Source organism: Peromyscus eremicus, chromosome 3 (assembly GCF_949786415.1).
Source record: "Peromyscus eremicus chromosome 3, PerEre_H2_v1, whole genome shotgun sequence".
NCBI lineage: Eukaryota > Metazoa > Chordata > Mammalia > Rodentia > Cricetidae > Peromyscus > Peromyscus eremicus.
The window spans coordinates 18,681,879-18,694,396 of NC_081418.1; the positions used below are offsets into that span (position 1 = coordinate 18,681,879).

The 12,518-nt window shown below is 40.5% G+C and overlaps 1 protein-coding gene across 1 annotated transcript in view; it reads left to right on the plus strand.

Annotated features, from left to right (window-relative positions):
- Positions 1-5,516: 5,516 nt before the first annotated feature.
- The window catches only part of Col1a2 (collagen type I alpha 2 chain), a 36,154-nt gene continuing 29,152 nt past the window's right edge, over positions 5,517-12,518 (plus strand). The window contains exons 1-6 of the mRNA XM_059257344.1: positions 5,517-5,841; positions 8,258-8,268; positions 8,882-8,896; positions 9,541-9,576; positions 10,663-10,764; positions 11,920-11,973. Coding sequence (XP_059113327.1) covers positions 5,772-5,841; positions 8,258-8,268; positions 8,882-8,896; positions 9,541-9,576; positions 10,663-10,764; positions 11,920-11,973 — 288 coding nt within the window. The 5' untranslated portion in view covers positions 5,517-5,771. The remainder of the gene's footprint in view (positions 5,842-8,257; positions 8,269-8,881; positions 8,897-9,540; positions 9,577-10,662; positions 10,765-11,919; positions 11,974-12,518) is intronic.

A 12,518-nucleotide genomic window follows, 5' to 3' on the forward strand; every position in this document is an offset into this window, starting at 1 on the left:
GAGTGAATTAAATGGGCAATTTTGTGTAATAAAAGAAGCCAAGCAATGAACAATTTATCCTTTCAATTAATCAATCAAGCAGGCTTGTGGTAGATAATAGGTACTAAATATTAGAAGAATGAAGAATCTTAGGAATGTGCAGTGCTGTGGGGAGTTGGCTCATCATGGCATATCAAGGAAGTTTGAGTCTCAGTATTTTCCCTCCTAAAATTGGAAATAACAAAACATACTCCACCAAGATTTAAATAATGATTGTTGATGGCTTCAGATAATTTAAAATTTCTACCACCGTACAGCACTTAGCATACAACATAATGGGTAGTTGTGTTGTTCATTATTAATTGGAATTTTAGACTTTAACAAGCTCATTGGTACTATCATTTAATTTGCTAGTTATTTTCAATAAAATGTGATTATAAGAACACTAAATGTGTGATAGCACATAAAATTAAATCCTTATAACTCTTTTTCTATGTATAATATATTAACCACAGAATATATATCTTCACTCATTCATGATTAAATCAATCAATTATTAACATTTAGACTCTTTCTTGCAACTGCAATAAAAGTCTCATTTTTTTCCCCAGACACTTGAAAAGAATTTTAAAATTAAGAGTCTGGAAATCAAGCCAACCAAAGTTCTTGTAAGTCAGAGAGGACATCCAGAATGCATCAGCATTCTGGGACTCTTCAATTGAAGAATGGCCCAGGAACTGGGTGAAGAAAGACAATCAGTATCTTCTCAAAAAAGAGGTGGGCTTAATTGAAAGTTAAAATTGGTGAGTCCCAGTGCATCCTTCTGAGTTATGGGGCTGAGTATAGTCAATAACAAGACACTGCAAAACAATAATTTCCATACCATCTGTGGACAAGCACACTCAGACATCAGCGTAAATAAAGAAGTAGTGTCTACTCCATATTTCTAAGCTTGAAAAATGAGGCACTGCAGATGAAACTGGAATCTATAAGAGGTGAGATAAATTTTTCTGTCTACTCATTTGAAAGAGATTTCACGAGAAACACTTGATTATTCATTCAGTACCAACTTGGAAAAAAAATCCATATGCACTTAAATGTCCCGTGCCTCAACACCAGAAAGCAAATGAGATTGTGTGAAGAAGCTGAAGGTTTCCCTGGAAGACTTTAAAGTGGGGTTTAGCATCAGAATTACACAGCTACTCCTGGTGATCTTATTCTACACAAGGATAATCCCCTTGCATTTTAACCCAACATTACCCTTAGACTACACCTGGTCCCCTCCAGCCACTGATGTAACTAAAATTCTATAGCTCATGGCTTATTGTCTCACTTCTCTCGCACTCCCGTTCTCCACCCTGAATTCCATTCCAGGAAAGCTCCTTCACCAATATCCTACAAGATGATGGTTTATATATTTCTGTAACCTTGATCTGGCCTCTCAGACAAATAAGAAACTTTTTCTCTTTTCCACCCCAACAACCTGTGTCCTGTAACCTCTGTGACAGAGACATCCTGGATCTCCTCCACCCAATGCAGTGAAGGCACGTCTTCCTCTTTATTCCTTTCCTTCAGTGTTGGAGCTTGGCATCCTTTTTCCCACTATTCTCCGATTTCCATATGCATATACAATCTACAGGATTTCCTACCAGGATATCAGGAATCTGATGACTCCTTGACCTATAAATCAAGACCAACATGAAATGTGTGCTTCAGACATATCTGTGAGACCTAGCCATTTGCATAGTCCATAGCTGGATGAGTCTGTATACGAACTGACCTGTTTGTCCTCTTCTCCCTCACCCTAATCATCCTCTTCTCAAATGTTCCCAATTAAATGGACCCTCACTTCAGCAGTTTCCATAGCCAGAAACCTGCTGGTGCTTCTTGAGTCCCCCTCCCTCCACCTCCGTTTCCACAATCAAACATCAGAGCAGTTTCCTTCCACCTGTCAAGTATTCCTGTAGTTCAATATCTACTCTCAATTCTAACAGCACTACCCGAGTCCAGGCTCCTCCAATTTCCTTCAAATTACTCCTCACTGGTTTCCCATCTCTACTTTGTTCTCCTAATCATCCCTTCAGCATGCAGCCAAAGTCCTTGCTTTTAAAACATTCTTTGATGGCATACTTTCTCCACTCAAAATCATCCATCCATATGCTCTCACAAGACTGAGAAAAACATGACAACCCAACAGCTTAAAAGTCCATTTTCATATGGCAGCTGTAAATCTGCCATCCTTAGCCCTGACTCCTTCCTCTCCTCTCACCTTCAGCCCTCACAGTCTCATCATGCAAAATAAAATGCCTCAGACTGCCAACATTTGTAGAGCTTCTGTAGCCTCTCCTTTTGTTTTCAGGCAGGACCTTGCTGTGTATCCCAGACTGGCCTTTGAATGTGAGACGCTCTTACCTTCACCTTCCAAGTGCTAAGATCATAGAGGTTAACCTCCATGCTGGTTCTCTATCCTCCTTATGAAATGTCTTTACATGGAGGCTTGATAAGGTACTGCAGCCCCAGAGAAGCCTAACTTGATTCTACCACCTAGATCTAGAGCTCCCATAAACTCAGAACTATTGTTCCCCGTATGTTTTCTATCCTCCAGCAGACCCACAAGCCCTCAGAGGGCAGTGCCTGGTCATTCCTTTTCTAGTGCTTCCAATTTTCCAGTGCCTAGCACAATCCTAGGCACTGCCTGAGTAAATGCAGCTCCAGTTCTACTTAGATATTCAATGAAAACTGAATATCCTACTTGACATGATAGATACCAGGAATCTCCAGGCCTTCCAAATAAATGTAACAGCAGAAGGAAGGCAGCCATCAGGCCTACTCAGTTCCCACCAGTTGCTGAAAGCTTGGGAGAGCTTTTCTCTCCTGTGAAAATGATACAGGGATATGAATACAGGTGTCAGTGGTCTAGCAGCAAAGTCATGGAAGGCTCTGATGATTCCCTGCTCCTTTTCCCACTTACTCCATCTTGGTTTCTTCCCTCTCCCTACATACCATCTGGACCTGGACAGTCAGTTCAGTTCAGCTGTTTGCCTCAGCTCTTCCAGTTCCCTCAGCCCCACTCCCAAACCCCAACTATAACAACAAAGAACTGACTTAAAAGATTTGTTATTTTAATGTACCAAGTATTTAGACAATGTTAAAGGCAAGCATTAGAGAATGTTAGAGGGAGTGCTTCCTTTTAGACAAAGACTTCATGAACTATAATCTGTCCCCAAAAGATGATCACTAAGAAGACCATCCAAATTATCCACAAAATGGCTAGAATTTTAGCCTGTCTCACACACACACATGAGAGAGAGAGAAAGAGAGACAGAGACAGACAGAGACACAGACTGTCTGGGGGCTGGAGAGGTGGAGGGAGAGAGAGAAACTGCTCTTTCCTCACTCTGGCTGCTCTGTCTAGGGCTTTCCACCAAGTGCTGACACAGCCTGCCACATCAGCAGGGAGGGAGCCCTGCAGCATTTGGTATTTGCATCAGTTTCCAGGAATGCTTTACAAGTTATCAGCTCACTCTCCGGCCCTGGGTGGAGGTATTTATATACTTGTGTTTGAAACCTGGTTTCTCTAATTCTCAAAAATCCACCTAGGACCTTTTTCTTTCTTTTCTTTATTTTTTTTTTCTAAAAAGGAAAATATAATCAAACTTTCAAAGGATGTTCTATTCTTGAGACTATTTTGACAATCACAGAAAACCACAGAGCAAAATGGAATGTTTAAGGTCTTCGGTAGCTATGGGAAAGCAAGTGATTCGGCCAAGATGACCCTAAAGAAAGTTACCCGATAACTTCCCTGAAGGACATTTAAGGAGTTTCCTTCATAAACCTGTTTTCTTACCCGAGTCTTTGGTTCAGAATTAGTATCTGATTTTCAGGAACAGAAGACAGAGGCACAAGTGACAGCAGGTAGAAACAAGCGAGCACACTGGCAAAAATGCTAACTTGTGCTTCTGATTAATGCAGAAAAAAATCAGATGTGGGGTTTGGAAGTTTTGCTTTCCTTGGTATGCTTTCAGAAATCTTTCACTCCACGTTATTTCAGAAACACATCCCAACTTGCCTCTCAAATCAATGTTTTTAATTGGATTAAAATAACTTTATTGAAATTTTTAGTTATTCTTTTCTTCTATTTCTAACATCTTCCTTTTAAATTTAGAAAGAGAAGCCCGTTCGCTATACCCGGCCCCTGGTTTATAGCAGCTGCTGGAGGAGTCAACCTACTTAGGCAGAAATTCTTCCTCACCAGGAAGCAGAAAAGGAGGGGGTAGGGAAAGAAAGGAGAAGGTTCCCAAGGAGCCCACCCATTTCTGCTTCATGGAGATAAAACTGGCCTAAAGATGCTGCTTGGGGCATGACTTCTGGAGCAGAATGAGACTCTGAATAGGTCTCTGCTGCCTCATGAGGGATGCTTGACAGGCCAAAAGCAGTCTGGGGCCCCCAGGAGCTTGGAAGACGTTCTAAGAGGCTTGGGGAAGGAGCACTGAGCTTGTCATAGCCACCATCCTGGACAGCCAAGGTCCCCTACTCCAGTGCTTCAGAATCAAAGTCTCATCCCAGGGAGGTGGGAGGGGAGTCTCCGGAGAGTTCACATCTGTCTGGAGAGGGCAGTGGGGATGTTAAGGAAAAGACTGTGTATACCCTAGGTGCCAAATAAAAAGTTTTAGCACTCATTTCCACATTTTCTCCTAAACAGAAGGAGGACAGGTGTGAGGATGAAGGCAGAAAGGTGTGTGAAAGAGGTCATGAATGGGCAGCAAGGGGGGCGGGGGGGGGGGCGGCTGGGTTTTCACTGATTTGTTATCTGGTCCAGGCTCAGAGTCCCGGTGATCCTGCAAAGGGTCTGTGAACAGGGCTGGAACTTGGAAGGGAAGGACTTCCCGGAGACTTGACCAAACCAAATTTAAGAGTGCAAAACATATCCGCTGGAGGGAAATGTCCACTGGTGCCTGCTCCCCTCCATCAACAGGAGAAAGAGGAGGGGGGTGGAGAGAGAGAGAGAGAGAGAGAGAGAGAGAGAGAGAGAGAGAGAGAGAGAGAGAGAGAGAGAGAGAGAGAGAGAGAGAGAGTGAGTTGGGCCCGCAGGCCCCAAAGCTGGAGAAAAGCTGGGGCGGGGGCAGGGTGGAGTCAGCCTGGGAGGGCAGCTCTAGATCACGCCACGCTGTCGCCCTCCTTCCCTCACGCCCCAGCCCCCTCCAGGGTGCAGATGGCCCACAGGGCACAAGGTGAGGCAGGACTGGACAGCTCCTGCTTTTTCATCTTAGGGCTCCAGGTCCCTTGACACCTGCCCCGCTGCCCAGAGATCTGTAAAGTGCCCACGTAGGTGTCCTAAAGTGGTTCCAAACTTGGCAAGAGCCGGAGAGGGCGGGTGGCTGGGGAGGGCGGAGGTATGCAGACAGAGTCAGACTTTCCCCTCGAAAGCCTCAAAAGTGTCCACGTCCTCAAAAAGAATGGAACCAATTTAAGAAGCCCCGTGGCCACGTCCCTCCCTCCTCGGCTCCCTCCCCTGCGCCCCCGCAGTCTCCTCCCAGCACTGTGGCCCGGGCCCCTGGCCCCAGCCCTCCCATTGGTGGAGACGTTTTTGGAGGCACCCACCGATCGGAGAAACTTTTGCCATATAAATAGAGCAGGTCTGGGCTTTATTATTTTAGCACCACGGCAGCAGGAGGTTTCGGCTAAGTTGGAGGGACCAGTCACGATTGCATGCCTGCGCTCGCCAGGTGATACCTCCGCTGGTGACCCAGGGGCTCTGCGACACAAGGAGTCTGCATGTCTAAGTGGTAGACATGCTCAGCTTTGTGGATACGCGGACTCTGTTGCTGCTTGCAGTAACTTCGTGCCTAGCAACATGCCAATGTAAGTGTCTTCCGCTTGTTGGGGGGGAGATGAAGCAGAGAGGCTAGCTAGATGGGTACCCTGATCTGTCAAGGGGAAACTTCTCCCATTTCCATATACAGCTTGTGAGGATGCTCTCTGGCCTGTGGGGAAACGCCCGGGCGAAGAGAAACAAGGAAAGTACTTTAAAAGACTGGAAACATAGAAGGCCTGACTGTTGCCAAGAGTTGGGAAAGTTTTCCCTTAAAACCAGACAGCTGGCCTGGATCTCCAGGTTGTTGATGCTCACAAGGAGGCAAAGAATTTTGCCTCAAGATAAGACAAACACTACTGACAGTGAAAGAATCAGAGGACTCCACTCTTCGGTCCCCAGAACTGTGCTCATGGCCACCTTGTGAACCTTGAGGCCTAGTTTAGAAAGCCCTTTAATGTAACAATACAAAACTCACCCGTCTCCATTTTCTTGTGGGCGTCAGAGTTGGTCTGGATGACGTTGATGGAGATAATGATGAAAAGGCGCCCCCTGGAGGGGGTAAGGTGAAAGTACAGGGACCGGGCCTTAAGCTAATGGACTTTCCAGTTAAAGACTCCCTTGGTCCATAGAGTGGTTGACACTTCTGGGCCATATGTGGAGGTCTCAGTCAGAGTATCTGGAGAAGTGGGGTGTCTAGGCTTCTACTTTGGTCTTTTGATTAGTTAAATTAGCTTCCCAGTTCATTGCATGGTCATAGAAATGGTCATTTTTAGCTACAATCAACTCTTGTTTAGTTAGCCCTCAACATGTTCCCACCAGTACTCAGACATGAAAACAGCAGATTTGGGAAATATCAACCTTGGCCTGAAATTCGAGAGCCTGGAATTCTTCCCATAAGTATCTTACTCATTTGCCGTGTGGCTTCAAACAAACCAACTGGGCCTTTTTCTAAAATGTGGGATGGAAATTAAATGTGCCAACTTCAAGACCACTTTCCGTTTCTAGCTTGTGTGACTAGACTTTGATGTCGAAAGAATGAAGAAAATCAGTCGGGTTTCATCTTGAAAATGGCTGCCTAATTTAACTAGACAAAGCTGTTGGCTTGATGAGGGTTGAGAGATGCCTGGCCACACCCAGCACTTCAAAAGCTAGCCCCACCCACATGCCACGTGTCTACCATTGCCTGATTTCTGATGCATGTATGTTCCCTCCATTCACTTTCATGTACCCACTGAGGATACGAAGGAGGAACTGCATTGAACACGTTAGTGTTACAAGTTAGCTTTATATGAAAACAGAGAGTAGAAGTGTGGACTCCCACAGAAAAATACGATAGACCTTGGGAAGGTGGAGATGTGATTGTCAACGTCCAACCACTGTGTGGAAAAAAGGTTGCCCAACACACATTGTTCAAAATGGTTCATAACTGAGTAATTAAAAAGCAAGTCTCCAAAGGCCGTAAGGCTGTAAGACTTCTGTTTATCAGTTCAAGCAAACTGTTCTTCCTCTGATGGACACAATAAACTAAACATAGCATTTATCTAATTTAACAGTAATTCTCATCAATTGCCCATAAATGTTAATGTTGGAGGCAGTGTACCCTCCCAAATGGTGACCATTGCAACAGATATTCTCATTCCAAATGACATACTTCTTGACCACCAAACTCCAGCAATTTTTAGGGGTGAATCATCCTGGAGCAAGTCTGACCACAATTATAGACCACATTAATCTATAATTATTATACTGTAGGAAGGTAATCCAATCTTTAACGTCGTATAGCAATTGTAGCAAGAAGGTATTTTTTTCATTATTTTTCAAGATCTTTTCAAGTTTTCTCTTTATACAAAATGATCCCTCTTAGGTAACAAATTCGATGCACGTTAATCAAATGACCTTACCTAATTTAAGTGAACTACTTAAAGCAAAAATCAGATTCCTGAATCAATTTGCTTTCATGTATGCAAATTAGACCTTTGGGGGAAAGGACTAAGTCACTTCAATGTTTTATGAAAAACCAACTCTGCTTTAGGGTGCATACTCTCCTAAGTGTTCTTAGATTCTTATGTATTAAAGGTGATCTAAACCATGAATTATTTCCTCATCAATCAATTGGCGTGAGAGACAGTGATTCATCTACGCCACTTCCCCCATAATTGCTGAGCATTAGAAATATCCTCCAGACACATTAATATTTCACAGCATTTATAAAATAGTAAATAATTAAGCATTTAATTCAAAATATATTTACATATTAAAACTGTAAACAAATCACCCTGCTGCTCCCTGGTATGTTTTTGACCTGAATAATTTGGAAGTCTTTAGGACATTCTTGAGAAGAAATAGAAGGGGTATTTTAATCAGGTTATTCAATCTTATAAACCAGTGTATCATTTGTTAATTACTGCTACTGATAATGAGATGATATCACAATTATTTCTTATTTTCTTCTTTCCTCTACAGCTTTACAAGCGGTGAGTAAAACTATTTTCAGAAAAATATGATGTTCATACTTTGATTGTCTTGATCACAGTAGTTAGTGTATTTTCTAGAAAGGGGAATTGGACAGTTTGGTTTCCCAAGGAAATTGTGAAAGGGTATAGTAGTCCAAACCTTTCTGGCTTCTACTGAAATACCCACCCCATTTTCCAAAGTGGGTGGCGCTACTAAGTAAGGCTGGTCTCATAAAATACCCATAGGGAGCAGAGAGTAATTGGGCCAGTTGAAGCTTGGGTTTCAGCATCAGCTACTCTGAGCACAAGATCTCACTGAGCTAAAGAGTTTCTTTCTTTCTTTTTTTTTTGTAATTTCTTTGGATTCATTTGCAAAGAATTAGGAATAAATTTTTAGCACATGAATTAAAATTGCAATATAACTATAAGTATATATATATATGGTTTTGTAGATAACATTTTGTTTATTTGTAAAATTTTACATTTTATTTCAAAATGTTAGATTAAGATAATAGAAAGAGAATGATGTAGTGACATCCATAGATATATTTGTATATAATATCAAAATATTAATCACCTTTAATCTATGGATACATACATAATTCTTCCCATAAAAGTCATTTACCTTCTCTAGGGATCTTCAAGAAAGGTAAGAGTCTAATATGTCTCCATAAATACCTGATATTACCAGAATGATTTACATTTGAATATGAATTATAGAAATAAAATACTTTAAGATTTTACCCATGAAAATATGTATTCACCAAACTATAAACTAAAATAATGTTAATGTTTGATGTAATGAAGTTTTGTTATCTTCCAGAAGCATCTCTAATTGCGTTTATGTCATATAAATTGATGATTTACGTACTACTACTAAAAGACTTTCTAAATATTTGTTTATATTCTGATGGGAGAATGAATATTATATTAATTATTAATAGTAAATCAAAGTTTACTTTAAAGATCTGACCTGTAAGTGTGCAGTAAAAATGTAACAACATGGTTGTTTTATCTATAACAACCATTTTACTAAAAATGCAATGGATAATATTGATTTGACCACTAGCAACTATAGCAGCCTCTAGTCCTATAATTTGGAAAAAAAATTACATACAGTTTTAACAAAAACAATGCACTGTAATCTATTGTTTTATACCAGGTCTTTTGGCTGTTGTTTAATAAGACTTTAGTGAGATCAGTCTGAACAACTAATTATTTTCCAAATAAGTTTGCCTGTTCGCTGTAAATTACTTAGACATGTGTCCTTTCTCTGTTTTTGTCTTCCTTTAGGGCCCCACTGGAGATAGAGGACCACGTGGAGAAAGGGTATGTAATTTTTGAACCATTAAAGGGCTTTGGCCCATATTTGAATAACTATGTATTGGAAGCTACAGAAGACTGACAATGTGTAAGAATATTATGTATTCAGATAATTATACCACCTTTTAAGTAGATAATGTCCTACAGAAGAAGTAAATGAACATTATTATATATAATCAATATCCTTTTTCAGTCAAGATTACCCTTTCATAAAAAGAAACACTATTATAGGCAGCCCAATTCTTTGCAAGCCTATCTTTCTTATTTTAATTTGACCTGCCCAATACATGTATAATGAAAATGTATCCCCTACCACATAAATCTCTTCATAACATGTTTTGTTCCTTTTGAAAAAAAACAACAACAACAAAAAGATCTTTGTATAGATTGGAATTAATTGTGGAGCGGTCGGCAGCAACATGTTTTTCTGTCTCTATTCATACATGTACAAGCCAGGCTGCTATTCTATTTGCTAATTCTTTGCCACATTTCTTTGATATGTGTAACTACATGATTTTGCATGGTTTGCATTATATAACGTTTTTACCAAAACACAAATAACAGTATCTTGTATCTGTCATGAAATGTGGACTTACACACATTCTACTCAAAATATTAGTTGTATAATTATATCAGTTAATTATCCTAACAACATGAATAGAGTTAAAGCAGTGTTCCTATCCTGTGATAAAATGATCTAATCAGTTAAGCTACTCTTCACAAATCACATACTGAAACAATTAATCTTCACAAGAGTCAGAAACTAGCATCAACCTACAAAGTGTCTCATTATATACCGTGAAACATGTGACATTCACAGAATCAGTTCCATTATGAATTAATATTCAGTGTCTACCCTGTGTTAGCTACTACTTGTTATTTTCACACATCAATCATTAAAGGTCCTTCTAAATTAAACCTATGTTGAATGTCAATCAATGACAGATACAGCGTATTATATTTCCACCCATTCACATCGACAAGTCTAAACAACTGACCTTAGCATATGTGTTCTTAGGTCTCTTTTCACACACTATACAGGTTTTGACAGGGCTATTCTAACCCTGCCCTAATTCCCTTTGTTTATGACAGGGTCCAGCAGGTCCCCGAGGCAGAGATGGTGCAAACGGTCCTGATGGCCCTCCTGGTCCCCCTGGCCCCCCTGGTCCCCCTGGTATCCCTGGTCTTGGTGGGGTAAGGTTTCTTAAGTAGTTTTTTAACTTATTTCTGACTTTAGTGTCTTGCTCTGTTAGAAAAATGTTAATTGTGAAATTTATTTTTAGCAGTTAAGGAAAAAATCTTCTACTTGGAAATTCGTATATTTTATCTCATTTCTTTAATTTCTTCGCTCAAGGTTCTGCTTTGCCTGTCCTCTTTTTGAGGCCTTGTCAATTACAGGCTGGGTCTTTGTGTTCACTGAAGTTAGCTGCAGCCATCAGCACCATTATTTAATTTGGGGATTTAATATCTTTTATCAGTAAGGCACAAATGAGAGGTGTTGCATTATTAAAGAGTTTGATTAGGCTGAATTACATAAGTGAAGCCCCTGATCTTAAGCAATTTCACAAACAACCGACGCTCTTTATTCTCCTTGGCTTGGAGTCTGCTGAACCAACATTCAAAGCGGTCTTAGGTTTAATTTGCTTGAAACTAATTTAAGAAAAGTACATTTCCCTTCTTCATTAATATCTTCTTCTAGCTTTATGTCTTTGACAATGGTATGAGTGCCAAATGGCCTCACGGCAGGAAGGAAAACATAGCTGCTTAATTGGTTAGCACTAGGAATCAGAATTCTGATTCTAATACCCAACTGTATGCCAGTAAAATAAGACCTTTCTCTCCCAAAGATCTTATTATGATTGCTTATCTACTGAGTGTATTAAAAAGCACCTTCTTTAATACAACTACCACTCCAAGGGAGATCTTTAACAGGGAAGTTATTACTGTGAACTATTTTTTAAAAGCTTAATCTTCTAAGGGGCATTTTAATTTTCCTATAACTTGAAGACTCTTTATATCCTTTTCTGAAACTCCAGCCAGAACAAAGAAGTGTCTTAGTGGCTTGTGGGCTAAGGCAGCAGCTGCCAGTACAGCCTGTTCCCCTGAACTCTGCTTCAGTTGTGAGGGTTCTGGGGGATTGTAAAGGTTTAGGAAGCCATTCCTCCTCACTCTAGAGGTAGGTGACAGCTGGGGGACTCTACTGAATTCTAAGTCATTTCTACTTAAAACATGACTCTCTTTTAACGCTACCAGGAAATTTATTAAAAGCAGAATGGAAAATAGAAGTGTATGACCATGGACATTTATACGTGTGTGTGTGTGTGTGTGTGTGTGTTTTATCTCCTCCAGAACTTTGGTGCCCAGTATTCTGACAAAGGAGTTTCATCTGGCCCTGGACCAATGGTATGCTAGTGTCTTTTTATCCTAGAAGGGGAAAAAAAGCTTGTATAGAAATTTGATGTTAAACTCCACAATGATAGTTAACACTCCATACTTAGATCAAATGAAAACAATTCCTTTTTCTACACTTAGATATCAAAATTCAAGTCAAGGTTAGGAGTTTCAATTTTCTCTACAAACATGTCTTATAAAAAGGTCAGCTTTTTGTGTCTAAGAAATAATCTTTGGACATACTGACCATAACTCAGGCAGATCAGTTCAATCAAAAGATTAACATCTACAAGTTTTTCTGTGTCTTTCCACATTCCTTAAACTGTGAAGCAGCACTGAGAAGCAGGGACTGACTATGCTCCATGAACCTGTTGGGAAGGGCCATCAAGTTCTGCTTCAACCCTTTCATCTTGTGACTGGAGAGTCTGGGGCTTTCTTCCCAAAATCACTCAAGTCGTTAAGGACAGACTTAACTATAGGCAAGATGCTTGAGAGACAACATATGGCTCATGTAGTCCTTGAATAGAACATGTCCTTTATCACAAGTATTTAAGAGG